This window comes from Lontra canadensis, unplaced genomic scaffold, assembly GCF_010015895.1.
Source record: "Lontra canadensis isolate GAN:19392208 unplaced genomic scaffold, GSC_riverotter_1.0 scaffold210, whole genome shotgun sequence".
NCBI lineage: Eukaryota > Metazoa > Chordata > Mammalia > Carnivora > Mustelidae > Lontra > Lontra canadensis.
This window is the reverse complement of record NW_022631204.1, coordinates 662,891-675,813: the sequence shown is the minus strand read 5'-3', so window position 1 is coordinate 675,813 and position 12,923 is coordinate 662,891. Positions and strand designations below refer to the sequence as shown.

Sequence of the window (12,923 nt, the reverse complement as noted above, 5' to 3'; positions counted from 1 at the left end):
ATCTACCTCACAGGGCTATGTGAGAAGATCTACAATGACCTTCTAAAAAGTGCTGAGAGGAACGCTTTTGTAGTCCTGGCCAAGCTCAACTTCTTGACCTGGGGAGCCGGTACATGGGTGTGTTCAGATTACGATCATTCACTCATTCCTCAGCCCCACCCTCCATCCCCTTACTCTTCAGACGTTCCAAAACCCACCCCTTCCTGTTTGAGCTTCCTTGGCTGGCCCCTGGGAATATAATCTGGGGTCTCAAGTGCACAACACCATTGAGTTCATATCTGGTTTGACTCCCAGTGTGTCTTTTGCCTTTTAGAACCATCTCCAGATCTCATGGTTCTGTCTCCTCCAGCCTCTCTTCAGGCCATGTTTACAACCTTGAACTGCCAAGACTCACATCGAGGACCTACTGCAAGTAGATAAGGGGGCAGGGACCAGATGTTCCCCAAACCTTACCTTCAGGGTCTTTGCCACGTTCATAAACCTTTCATGATTTTTACTAGGTTCATACATCCAGTTTTCCCAAGATTCTTCCCTCTTGGCCTCTTATACTTGCTCTGGGACCTCTATTTCCCAAGGCCTATCTTTCTGGCCTCTGGGGGATCTCCTTAGAGGCCTCCTGCCACATTCCGCAGTGAGCTGCAAAGCCCAAGCAAAGATCATACCATCCTGTGACTTTTCTGTATGATTGTGTCTCTCCTGCAGGGCTGGGGAGCCTGGAAGGCAGCATCTGCCTCCCTCTGTCGCCTTAGTCTGGCACAAAGGTGAGGCTTAAGTGATGTGTGTGGAATTGTTGAAGAAAACTGAGGAGGCCCTTGGCTGTTGGGGGCCTGGCAGGAGAGGTTCCTAGCGGGGATGGTATTCCAAATATTGAAGAGTGTGCCCTTTCTCTCTCCGGGTCTAGCCAGCTCTTCCTCATCCTTCGTGACCCTGTCCAAGTGTCTCCTCCTCTGGGAGGCGGCTCCTCTAACTCTTCCAGACCAAAGAAGTTTCTCTTGGGTGCTCCTACAACATGTGGATCCTTCCCCTGGTATATCGGTGATCCCGTTGTACTGTTATGCTCTGTGGGTGTGTTGGTCACCCCTCCTAGATGGTGACTTAACTACATCTGGGTCCCCAACACCTAGAAGAACACCTGCCCGGCCAGAGTAGATCCCCGAGAACTATTGAAAGAATGCAATGATCGGGTGGGTGAAGGAACGGATGGACGGACGGTTGGATGGATCCCACTTTAGACCTCTTGCCCCAAAGTCAGAAGGCTCCGCTGTCTGGGGGGCACAGTGCTCCAAGTCTGCCAGGTGGAGGCGCTAGCCAGCTCCATACACACAGTGCTTGGTGGCCATGACTTTGACAGGACAGGCCCCCTGTCTCTGAGCAGGAATCTGATGACATCAGGTTGGACGGTACCCCAACTCCACTAAGTAAGTGAAGTCACTCAAGGCTGTCTAGCTCCGGGGGTTGATTCTAGAAGCCATGGCCCTTTTCTCACCGCCAGGCTGTTAGGGCTGGATTGAGCTGCTGAGCCAGCACAACCTGCCCCATGTCACTTGTCCCACAGGGCTGCAACACTTGCAGTGAGCAGCTGCATGCGTGTGGGGAGGGGGAGGGAGAGGGAGAGAGAGACAGAGAGTGAGGGAATTACAGTGGGACTCATGGAAGGAGCCCTCTTATTGGCTGCCCAGGGTCCCAGTTCTAGGCGCTGAATCTCTGGGCTGCCAACTCAACCCTCCCCCTGGGAAGGCGAAGCAGGCAGGGGAGGGGAGAATGGAGCGAGGCTTCAGGTGTGCCTGACAAGGCGGCAGGTACGCCCGATGGCCACATTGGGCATGCGAGAGGCATCTGGCTGTGTTAGCTCCGAGCCCGCAGCCTGGCAGCCTCGCGCTCTGCCAGAATTTCCCCAGGTCTCCATCAGGACTGGAGCCCGGAGTCCGTTGGCAGCTGTCACTTACAGAACCGGATCCATCCCCCAGTGGAGCAGGGAGCTATATCACTTAGAATTCCTGGGTAGCACATTCCTTCACTGGTCCCTGTCACACTCCCGGATTAGGCTCTGTTATTGGCCCCTCGATCCTGCAAGCTTCTGCAGACGGAGCGAGGAGCGGCAGCAGAAATGACAGCGCTGAGAGCAGAGGCAGCCAGGGACGGTGAGGGCGGACGAGTCGGGTCCCCGCGGGTGCCCGTGCTGGCCCCGGCTGCAGAGGCAGATGAGGTGGGGGCCGCCCTCAGGGCTCGCTAGGGTTCTCCTGGAACCTGGGCTGCTCAACCTGTGTAGAGCACTAAGCAAGGGAGAGGGGGAGGGAAAGAGAGACAGAGGAAGAAGGGAGGAGGGAGGGAGGGAGAGAGAGAGAGAGAGGCTGAGAGAAGCTCCTAGCAGGCTATAGTCCAAGTGAGAGGGTCAGGTCTGGACAATTGTGTGCCAGGGGCACAAGTGGAATTTGGATGAGCCATGTGTGTGAGAAGCGAAGCCGAGGTGATGTAAGCACCTGGGGAGGAGCACAAGCAGAGGAGGAAGAGGAGGAGGAGGAGGAGGAGGGTGGGGGGAGGAGGAGGAGGCAAAGAAGGAGGAGGAGGAGGAGGCGGCGGCAGCCACGGGGCGGCTGCCAGTCCAGAACAGAATGATGGGCAACTCTCACCACAAGCAACCGAGGAGTAAGAGCCAAAGCTGGATGCATTCAGCAACAGGTACTCTCTTCCCTTCCCTCCTTTTCTGGGGCTCCTCCAGCCAGGGCCTCCCCAGCTGCAGCCGCGCGGGGCCCCTGACCCTTGGCATGACTCGAAGGGGCTGGCAGGGGGCGGGGAGAGAGCCTGAGGGAGATGTGGGTGAACTCCCAGCTCCGCTGCTCCCACGCCAGCCCGAATTGCATAAGTCAGAGCTCCCTGAGCTGGTGGGGGCCAGCCTCTTGCCAGCAACCCCATGTAGCCTCTGGAGGGTGGCTGGACCGTCTGGGAAGTGAGCAACGTGCCTTGGACTGAAGTTTATTGCTAGGACTGTGCTTTCTGTCTGGATCCTGTAGGCAGAGACCTGGAACCCTGCATGGCTTATCCTTTAAGAGGCTCCTTTGTTATTCGAACCTTCGCCTCCCCCAGAGTCCCCCCCACCCCCGCCCAACGTCGCACCGTACACCTACACCTCTCCTGGCTCTGCCTCTCATGCTGCATGCACAAAACGATCCAGACAAATCTGTTTCTTGCTGTGTAATGCCCCGCCCCCACCTCCTGCCCCAGCCCGAGGGGAGCTCTCCTCACTGCAGGGGTGAGAGGAGCATGTGCGGGCCTTGAGCTTGGTGCCCTCCTACCCTGGGCGTGCCCTGTGTCGTCACTTGGCCTTCTCCAGACGTGGACTCAAGGGTGTTGGCATAGTTTCTCCCCTCAACAGCCTCTTCCTGGATGCTGACAGTACGGAAATCAGGGAGACAGAATCTGGAGACAACTTTTCCTAGCTTGCCTTCCCCAGCCAAGCAAGAGCAATGTGGATGAAATTTCTCTTGTCCCGTTCACCCCCGCCCCCCCCCAACAGTTTTCCCTTCTGCCTGATCCTTGGTCACTTGGGAAGCACCTTCCGCTGCTGCCTCAGCTCAGGCCACATGCACGAGAGCCAGGGGTCCCCTCCCTCCATCTTGCTAGTGCCCCCCTCGTCTTCCTACTCAGCGCCCCTCCTCCCAGAAGAAGCCCCTGGTTTTCTCAGTACCCATTTGGGAGGCCCACATCTATGCTTCAGGCCAGTGGGAAGGAAAGGAAAGTTTTTGCCAAGTTTAACTCAAGTTTAGCATAAGAAAGCAACACATAGATCAGTGTCTTACCAAAAGCCTGGCACGTTCAGGACCAGAGGGCTGCCTCTGTCTTTTCCGAGGAATTTGGCCGGCCCAGGGGCTACAGGGAGTTGTCCGGGGCCAGCCAGTCCTAGGGGCAGCCCAGGAATGGGGGTCTTGCAGGGTGTCAGGGCGAGGGAAGCTACCAGAAAGCAACCTGGATTGTGCTCCAGGGAGGGTAGCTGCCACTGGGGTCCACCTGTCAGAGCTGAGCCAGATTTGCCCTCCTAGGTGGGCTTAATTTGGGCCCCTGTGGGGCACTGAGCCAACAGCAAAGGTTCTGGGCACTGAAGTTTGTTTGGAATCTTCTGGGGACATACTCTTCCAAGGCCACCTTTGGGTGAATGGCCCCACCATCACCTCATAGTGTCCTGCATCCCTGGCACAGACCTGGAGGCTCAGGCCCCACGGGTTTTAAAAGGAGATACTCGGCCGCCCAGTACAGGAGCTTGAGGAGCACTTTCCACAAATAGGTGGAAACTTGGGACGCTTACTGGCTGCTATTTCATTTCTTAGACATTGTTCTGCATCTTCAAGGCCAGCTCCAATCCAGGGTCATCCTGGAAGCAGTAGCTGCTGGACCAGCTTCTGGAGGCATGAGGAGGTGGCCTCAGGACTCCTTCCTCCCCCGCTTCACCTCCTGGCCCTCGCCTTTCCCCAGCACTGTACTTGCTCGCTCACCATCCCTAGGCAGTCCCCGAAGCCTCGGTGGAACGCTCAGTCCTGCTGAGCCAACAGCCGATTAGCCTCTCGGCCCCAGGCTGCACACTGACTGGTCAAGGAGAGGCGATAGGCACAGGAAACAGCTACACGGTCTAAGGGAGGAGATGAGGCCAACCTACAGGAGGTAGGTCTGTCCTGAGGTCCCCACAGGAGCCTCAGGGAGGAAGAAAGCACCTCTTGCATTGCCGACCCTTAGATGCAAATGTCCTTTCTTCAGAGCTCCCACTCCGGCTTGCATCTGCTCTCCCTCTACTCCCTCTCCCCGCATAAAGGTAAAGCCACACCTGGAGACCACCTCCAGAGGCTTTGCCTCCACATCTCTAGTCCCCCCTCAAACTAACAGTCAGCTGCTCCATGTTCACCTGCATGTCCCACAAGGACTTCACGGTCAGCAAAGCACATCTTGCTCTCCCCTCTGCCCCTGCAGAGAGGCTCCCCTTTCTCTCATCCGTTTTCTTTAGGTGACGTTTTCTTTAGGTGACACCGCTATCTCCCCAGGAACCCAAACTCGAAACTGGAGTCACAGTCTGCTCTCCCCACTTCCTCCCGTCACGATGAAAATTTTCACTCAACCATCTGTCCATCCGTCCATCCATCCATCCATCCATCCGACAAGTATTTATCGTTGAGTCTTCCTCTGAGAACTGGCAGCCCCTCCTCTTATCCCACTGTCAGTGTGAGTCCAGACCTTCGTTACCTCTGGCCTGTTCCAGAACTCGGCTTCCGGCCTCCACCTTTGCCCTTCTCCTGGCCACGCCTAGTGCAGCTGGCCACCAGAGGGATCCAACCTTGCACTCTCAGGCTATGAACCCAAGCCTTGCTAATCTGGGGCAGGTAGGTTAGGGTTGCTCCCAGTGTGTGCCCCACTTGTCCCAGGTCGCCCTGGGGATCATTTGTACATGAGCCAGAGAAAACTTTTTTTTTTTTTACCTTCCAGAGTTCTGTATATATTTTAATGTGTATTGGAAAAAAATATTACTAGCAAATCTAACCCATGGTTTCTCATATATTTTTTATTAGGGCAACATTAAGTGTTTTAAAGTGAGCCTTTTAAAATAGTTAAGTAAATGGTATTACAGGTGGTGCAGGGAAATGGAAAAAGTTGAAAATGTGAGACACAATTGCCTTAGGTTTGGGAAGCAGCGGTTTCTAGGGTAAAGTATATGTTCCTTAACACGCTGTAGAGACTTTCCATGATGAGACCCACCTAGTTCTCCAGCCTTACCGCCTGTTACGTCCTTGTGAACTTGATGATCTACCCACCTTGAATGACTGGTAGTTTTCCAAATACACCATATGCCCATTCGGCACTTGTGCACTCACAAATGCACTTTCTTTTGCCTGGAATGCCTCCTCTAGCCCCCCATCTTCTCTTGGCAATTTCCTATTCATCCTTCAAAGCGCTGACTGGGTGTCTCCTCTTCGCTGAAGCCTTCCCTGATTGATCTCCTTCCTCCATGCAAAATTTATTAATGGAGTTCTTCATTCCATCCTCTGTGCTAATTTGGTACTTTGTATGTAATTTTATCATTGCTGGGCAAAGTCTTTTCAATGGGTTTTTCATCTGGCTTTCTTGTTTTTTTTTTTAATGAAGACTTTCGTTTTTAAGAGCAGTTTAGGTTCACAAAATTGAGGAGAAGGCATAGAGGTTTCCTGTATACCCCCAGCCTCCCCTCTCAGACTGCCTCCCCCATGATCAACATCCCCCTCCAGAGTGGGACATTTGTTACAATTGATAAGCCTACTTACCAATTACATGTCATTATCACCCAAAGTCCGTAGTTCACATTACAGTTCATTCGTGGTGTTGCGTATTCTGTGGGTTTGGACAAGTGTATGATGACATGTACCCATCATTAGAGTTTCACAGAGAGTATTTTCACCACCCTAAATGTCTCCTGTGCTCGAGGTATATTCATCCTTCCCCTACCCACCCCCAACCTCCAGCAACCGCTGGTCTTTTTACTGTCTCCTGGGTTTTGCTTTTCCCACAACGTTGGAATCACACAGTATGTAGCCTTTTCAGATTGGCTTCTTTGTCATTTTTATGGTCGTTGTGACATGCTTATCTCCCCTAGTAAAATGTGGGCTTCTCGAAGGCGACGGCTAAAACTGGTCTACCAAAGGGTGGGAAAGAACTGTTGACCAAACCTTGGAAGGCCTGAGTTCTGATCTCTCTTGCTTGGGAACCAGAAGGGTGATCTTGAGCAATTCATTCCCCTCTGCTACCTTCATCCTTCTTGTATAAAAAGCTATTAATTAGGGGCACCGGGGTGGATCAGTCAGTTAAGTGTCCAACTCTTGTTTTCACCTCAGGTCATGATCTCAGGGTCACGAGATTGAGCCCCACATGGAAGGTTCTCCTCTCCCTCTTGCCCCCTCCCCCCGCTCACACACTCTCTCTCCCTCTCTTTCTTTCTCTCTCAAATAAATAAATCTTTTTTTAAAAGCTATTAATTCTTAAAGGGGATCCTTGACACACACAACCCCCACTCCCCACCCTCCTGCTAGGGGTGGTTGGGAAGATGTGGTGTGAGATAGCTGGAAAAACTTTGAGGAGGTTGAAATCACTTCTCAAGTGAAAGAAGAGTGATTATGATTGCAGATGGGGGAACACCATGAGTCTACCCTGAGAATGGAACCAGTTGTGAGTCCGGCATGTTTGGGGGACCGTGGCCAGACTGAGAGATGCAGCTGCAAAGCAGGTGCAAGTGGGGGGCTGGCACTGGGAAGGTCCTAGAATGTGGGAGGCATAGGTTGCTTTGACACTGGAAAACCTTGTTTGCCAAGCTCATGAGTTGGAATTGACTTCCCACCAACTTTTATGCCCCTTTCTACCCCCTGAGTGAGCTGTAGCCCTCCTGCCCTATGACTCTGGATGGCATATGGGCAGGTATGTGCTACTGCATCCTCACTACCCAGCACGTGCAGAGCTGTGCACATATTAACTGTCTATTCGGATCCCTAGACCACACAGGAGGGCAAAGGAACCAATAGCGCACACCTGTGGTACACATACCAGCACTTTCCGTCCGCAACATTACTTACTTAACCCTTGTAATGACCTCCAGGCAGGAGTGGTGGATGCCATTTTATGGATGAGAAAACTGAGGCTTGGGAGAAGAGCTGCCCCAGGGTCTGACGACCAGGAAGTTGCAAAGCCTAGATTGGAGCCCAGGGCTGTCTGACTGTCAAACTTGTCCCTGTCGTGCCACACCACGGGCCTTTCCGCATCTTTGCAAGTGTGGCAGGAGTTAGTAACCCTGGAGACAGGGTGTGGTGAAAGGAAGGTTCTATGGCTCTGTTACGGTAGGGCGAGCCCATCTCTATAGCAACAGGAGCTGCAATTCTCAGCCCGGTAGAAGGCCCACCATATGTCTAGTTGATGGCACGTTTGTGTTGTGGGAATAATTAAACTCACTGGAGGCTCCGTGTTGGGTCCAGAAACTGGAGCTGAGCCTGAGCTAGCAAGAAAGTGGGGTGTCCTTGAGTGTCAGCCTAACCCGGGTGTTGAGATGGGTTTAGGATACAGAGATAACTGGTATCACACTGCTCTCCGACCCCCACTCCCAACCCAAGCAGCCATCCCTGTGCTGTGGGCAAGGTAACCTGTGCTCCAAGACGAAAAGGAGTCCACTGTTCTCTTCTCTATACTAAACAACATGCAGAAGTCGTCTCATTGCATTTGCGAGGCATTTTCGTAGTTGACCCGGCCCTTTCATATTCATTAACTTCTAGAAGTCTCATAATCCTTGATTTTGGTATATTGGGTGCTTGAGTGGCAGGGATGACTGAGGGGGCCAGGTGGCCCCTATCCCCCTGGGGGCCTTTTTCCTAAAGACCTATTTCCTAACCTGACCTAAGGAGCCCATTGGAAGGTGGAATGGGAGAAGCTGAAACTCCAGGGCACCAAACAAAAGATTTCCTGGTGCTCCTCACCTCCCACAACCGCAAGACATGTTGGAGGTAGAGGCATGAGCCCTGGGGCTTGAGGCTGATCACCACAGTCACACACTTCCTGGGCTGGAACTAGAAGGAAGCACCAAGTGTATAAAAAGTACAATGGCCAACCTAAGGGCAAATAACAGGGAGATGGCTACGTAAATCTGATGCATCCCACCTCACTGAGGTATGCTAGCACCATAAAGAGCTAATTCTGAGGACAGCTGGGCAACATGGACAATGCTTACAATGAGAATCCCATACAGAAGGCACACTATCAAATTGTATCTGTGGCGAGCTTTGCGAACCCTGTAAAAAAAGTATGTCTGCACACGAGCAAGGACTGGAAGGGAATGGTGGAAAAAGCAAACCTCGATTTATTGTGAGTGGCAGGCCGGTTGGTGAATTATTCTTTCCCTCAGATTTCCATTAGTGTTGTTATAATGTCATTTGTGCAAAGAAAAATAAAAACCACTAACATATAGAACAATTGCACTGGCAAATCATCCTGTCAGGCTGAGAAACCAAATCGTGTCGTTTCTCCGAGCCAGCATACGCTCAAAAGGCATCAGGGCAAGAGTAAAGGCCTCTTCTTACAGAAAGAAGCAGCCGCGGGAAATGGGGGAAACATGTGGATTGAGTGTGGGCAGCGCCAGGTTTGAATCCCAGCTCTGAGCCTTACTTTGAGTTCTGGGGGAAGTGACTGCAGCCCTTGTACCCTTGTCTTCTTCAATTGGAATGTAAGGATGCTAATTATATAGCCACTGTGACTCCCTTACAGGGCTGTGGTGCAGAATAAATGATGTAGGGTGTTTCCCAGGGCTTTGTGAGTTGGGAGATGCTGCGCTGTGTAAAGCCTTATCCTGGTATATATGCAAATAACTTGAGACGAAAGCATTAAGCACCATTCGCCACTGTCCCACCTCAGCTGACAGCAAAGCGAGACTGGCCTGTGCGGCTCGGTCTAGTCTTCTCTGGGCGCTGGGTGCCACTGAGATTTGATACTGCGAGTGAGGCTGTCCAGTTTTAGCCAGGGTTAAGGAACACTTGGGAAAATGTGGGCTTTGATCGTCCTCTGAAATGCTTAAACAGGGTGGGGAGCCGATGAGAGTAATTGATAGAGAACATGGCAAAGACTTCTTCAGCTTCTTGGACTCTCGGACACACATGGCCACTTACTAGCCTGTCTGCCTTTCAGGCAAGTGACCTAGGGTCTTGGAGGGCCCGTTACCTCCTTGGTCTGGTGGAATTAGTCCTACCTGCCTCGGCACAATCGTGAGGATGAGATGCAGAGCCGGCGAGGAGTGTGGGTGTGGTGCCTTTCACTCCTTGAAACTGTCAGCATAGAGGGGCTCCTGGGTGGCCCTGTTGGCCAAGCGTCCAACTCTTGGTTTCGGCTCAGGTCATGGTCTCCTGGGTCATGAGATGGAGCCCCACATCGTGCTCCATGCTCAGTGTAGAGTCTGTGTGAGATTTTCTCTCTCCCTCTGCCTCTCCTCTCCTCTTCTCTCCGCTCCTCTTCTCTCTCTCTCTCATCAATCAATCCATCAATCTTTTAAAAAAACCTGTCAGAGTAGAAAGGATCTTTAGGAATCACTTAACCTAGGGCTCCTCAACGAGTGCTGAGAGGGGTGTGGAGGGAGGCTTGGGGGAGCATAGTGTGTATATATTATTTTTGCCTGTCCGTGTTGAAAAATCCTCTGTGGGAAAAAGAGACTTTTTGTCTAGCATGGTGGGGCCCGGGTGTTTCAATAGAGGTGAGGTAGGAGTTTGGAAACCACTCACCTCCCACAAAATTTTCATTTTATAGACCCACAGAAATAAGGTGATGTGCCCAAGGTCACCCAACTACAGAGATTAATGCAGGCCCTAGTCCAGCGGCCGCCCTCCCCCCCCTCCCCCGCCACACCGCTGTCACCACTGCCCAGGAGCGGTCCCCATGCCCTCTGGGATCTCCCCAAGCTACCATGTGCCACCGTGTCCATATGACCATTATCAAGCTGGGAGAAGCCAGACAAGGCTCGGACATTGAGAGGAGGCAAAAAATGATGTTTGAGATAACAAGGGAAGATGGCCCCGGTGGGGGGTCCCGCACACTGACAGGTCAGCTCCACATCACCCCCCCACCCCTGGGGCAGTCCTTCCAAACAATTTGAGCTAATGCAGAGTGCCATCTGCATCCCCGTGGAGTAAATGGTCTTTGATGAAACCTTCATCTCTCTCAATAGCAGATTTTCTATTTAAAAAGTCAATCTCCTGTCAGATTCTCCAAGAGCACAGATGGAGGGTTGTGGGGTCCTGGGAGCGGGATGAGGCTCTCAATCGCTCCCAGTCATCCGGGTGGAGTGTGTTCTTTGAGCCTGCTTTCCGGCATTGGAGACAGTGGCACAGAGCCACCTCTGTGAATTCCTTTTGTAAACTTTATAGACGCTGGGGGTCAGGCAGGTGCTGTGTAGGCCCCTCGGGCTTGCCTCAGAGAAGACGAGCCCTTCTCTTGTGCTCCATGAGGGATTAAAGGCACATCCCAGCTCCAGCATACGGCTCCTTCAAGATATTCGGGCCTGCCCAGCAGCCTGGGGCCTTGCTCCTGCTTCAGGGACCCAACTTCTGGGATTTCTGGCTTCTGTGACTTAGCTCCTCACACTTCTGCCCTGGTTTTTCTCCCCAAACACTGATGCGGAATTCTACCCTCCCCCTTGCCATACTCTTGAGTGCCTCTGCCCCTGCACCATGATTATCTTCCTGGACATCTGCCCCAGCCTTTGGTTCTGTCACCAGCTCCCTCCTGTTGTCTGGGTGCTGTGGGGCCTGGCTTGGGGGATGGGAGAGAGCTGTCTGCTCGGAGTAAAAAGCAAAATTAAAAAGGGAGAGATCTCTTTGGATGGCCACAGAGCCCAAGGTCACAGCACTGGTTTTTAGGATGAAGGCAGCCCCTGTTGCTACCATTGCCGGGCCTCCAGCCACCCCCCACCCCCGACATGAGATCTGCGTGATGGGAACTGACACATGCCAACTGTCTCCCCCCCTGGGGGGGCAATCGTTTGCCTTGACTCCAGCTGAAAGAGTTCAAAAACAAGAGTTGGGGGAACAAAAGACAGATACTGGCCAAGGCTCTAATTTGTAGACTCTTCCCATCCTGAACAAACAACACGGTCCTGATCCCACATGATGGCAGCCCCTGCCACAGCCCCACCAGTCAGCTCCAGCCCAGAACAGGCCAGAGGAGAAGGGGCTGCTGAGGTTGACGACACATTCAGACCTGTGCGAGGTGACCCAGGGATGATAGCCATTGGGAGACCAAGCTGAGGATAAGACAAATGACGTTTCTTGGGAGCCTGGGTGGCTCCGCTTAGGTCATGATCTCAGGGTCCTGGGATCAAGTCCTGTGTCGAGCTCCTTGCTCAGTGGGGAGCCTGCTATTCTCTCTCCCTCTGCCTGTCATTCTCCCTGCTTGTGCTCTCTCTCTCTGTGTCAAATAAATGAGTAAAATCTTTTAAGTAAATAAAATAAAATAAAATAAAATACCAACAACGTTCCTGAAGGGGTGCCCCCTGAGCCTTGGGTGGAGGTCTAGCATGTTCAGGAAGGTGCTAGGAGACACAGGCCAGCTCCAACATAGCTTTTTCCAAATCAGGCAACACCCTGAGTGCTTTGCCAATATTCGGTCATCCGACCCACGTGGCATAGGTACTCTCATTATCTCCTGAAGGGGTTATACAGGTTAGAAACCACAGATTACATAACAAATATACTGATTAGAAATTGAGGCTCTGAGGCGGTTGGTGATTTGCCCAAGGCACGTAGGTGAGACTGAGACTGGAGCCCAGTGAGTGGAGCTTCCAAGTCTGTCTTCCTAGCCGCTGTGCAAAGCTGCCCACATGAGGGAGCTAAGACAGTCAGGCCCCCTTTGCCCTCCACCCACTAGCTGGGCTAAGATTGCACATCAGTGTCTATGACAAATTAGCGGCTATGGTTCTCAACCTGGAGAGACTTGCAAATACTATCAGTGCCCGGGCTTCACACCTGAGAAAGTCTGGCTCGGTCGGCCTGAGATAAAGTCCAGCCTGTGGTGAATGCAGAGGGCAGGGTGAGCAGGAGTTTGGGGGAAGCTCCCCAATTTAGAAACACGCAGCATCTCTCCCATCCTGACAAACAGCTACCTCCCTGCTCGGCCACGCCCTCCAGTTGTGGCCCTATCTCCTTCCTCTTTAACTACAACCAGACTTCCTGAGAGGTGTCTGCACTCCCCTCCCATTTCCCTCCTTAACCTGCTGTGGGTTGGCGTCCAGGAAGCCAGCCTTGCCAAGGTTACCCTTTTGGTGTTGACACAGTGAACATTCCCCGCTTGGGCCTCAGCCTACTGAAATCCTTGAATGCAGACGATGACATCAACTGTCCCGGCTTCTAGAAACTAACCCTCTCCTGACTCCAGTAACACAATGCATTCTCCTT

The 12,923-nt window shown here is 52.6% G+C and overlaps 1 protein-coding gene across 4 annotated transcripts in view; it reads left to right on the top strand.

Annotated features, from left to right (window-relative positions):
• The first annotated feature begins 1,935 nt into the window (after nucleotides 1-1,935).
• The window catches only part of NHSL2 (NHS like 2), an 81,029-nt gene continuing 70,041 nt past the window's right edge, over nucleotides 1,936-12,923 (top strand). For 2 of the 4 annotated variants that reach the window (XM_032848818.1, XM_032848819.1), the window contains exon 1: nucleotides 1,969-2,679. In XM_032848818.1, the coding sequence (XP_032704709.1) occupies nucleotides 2,613-2,679 (67 nt within the window). In that variant the 5' untranslated portion in view covers nucleotides 1,969-2,612. Of the gene's footprint in view, nucleotides 2,680-12,923 lie in introns of all 4 variants that reach the window. The other 2 variants (XM_032848820.1, XM_032848821.1) reach the window with 2 other exon arrangements.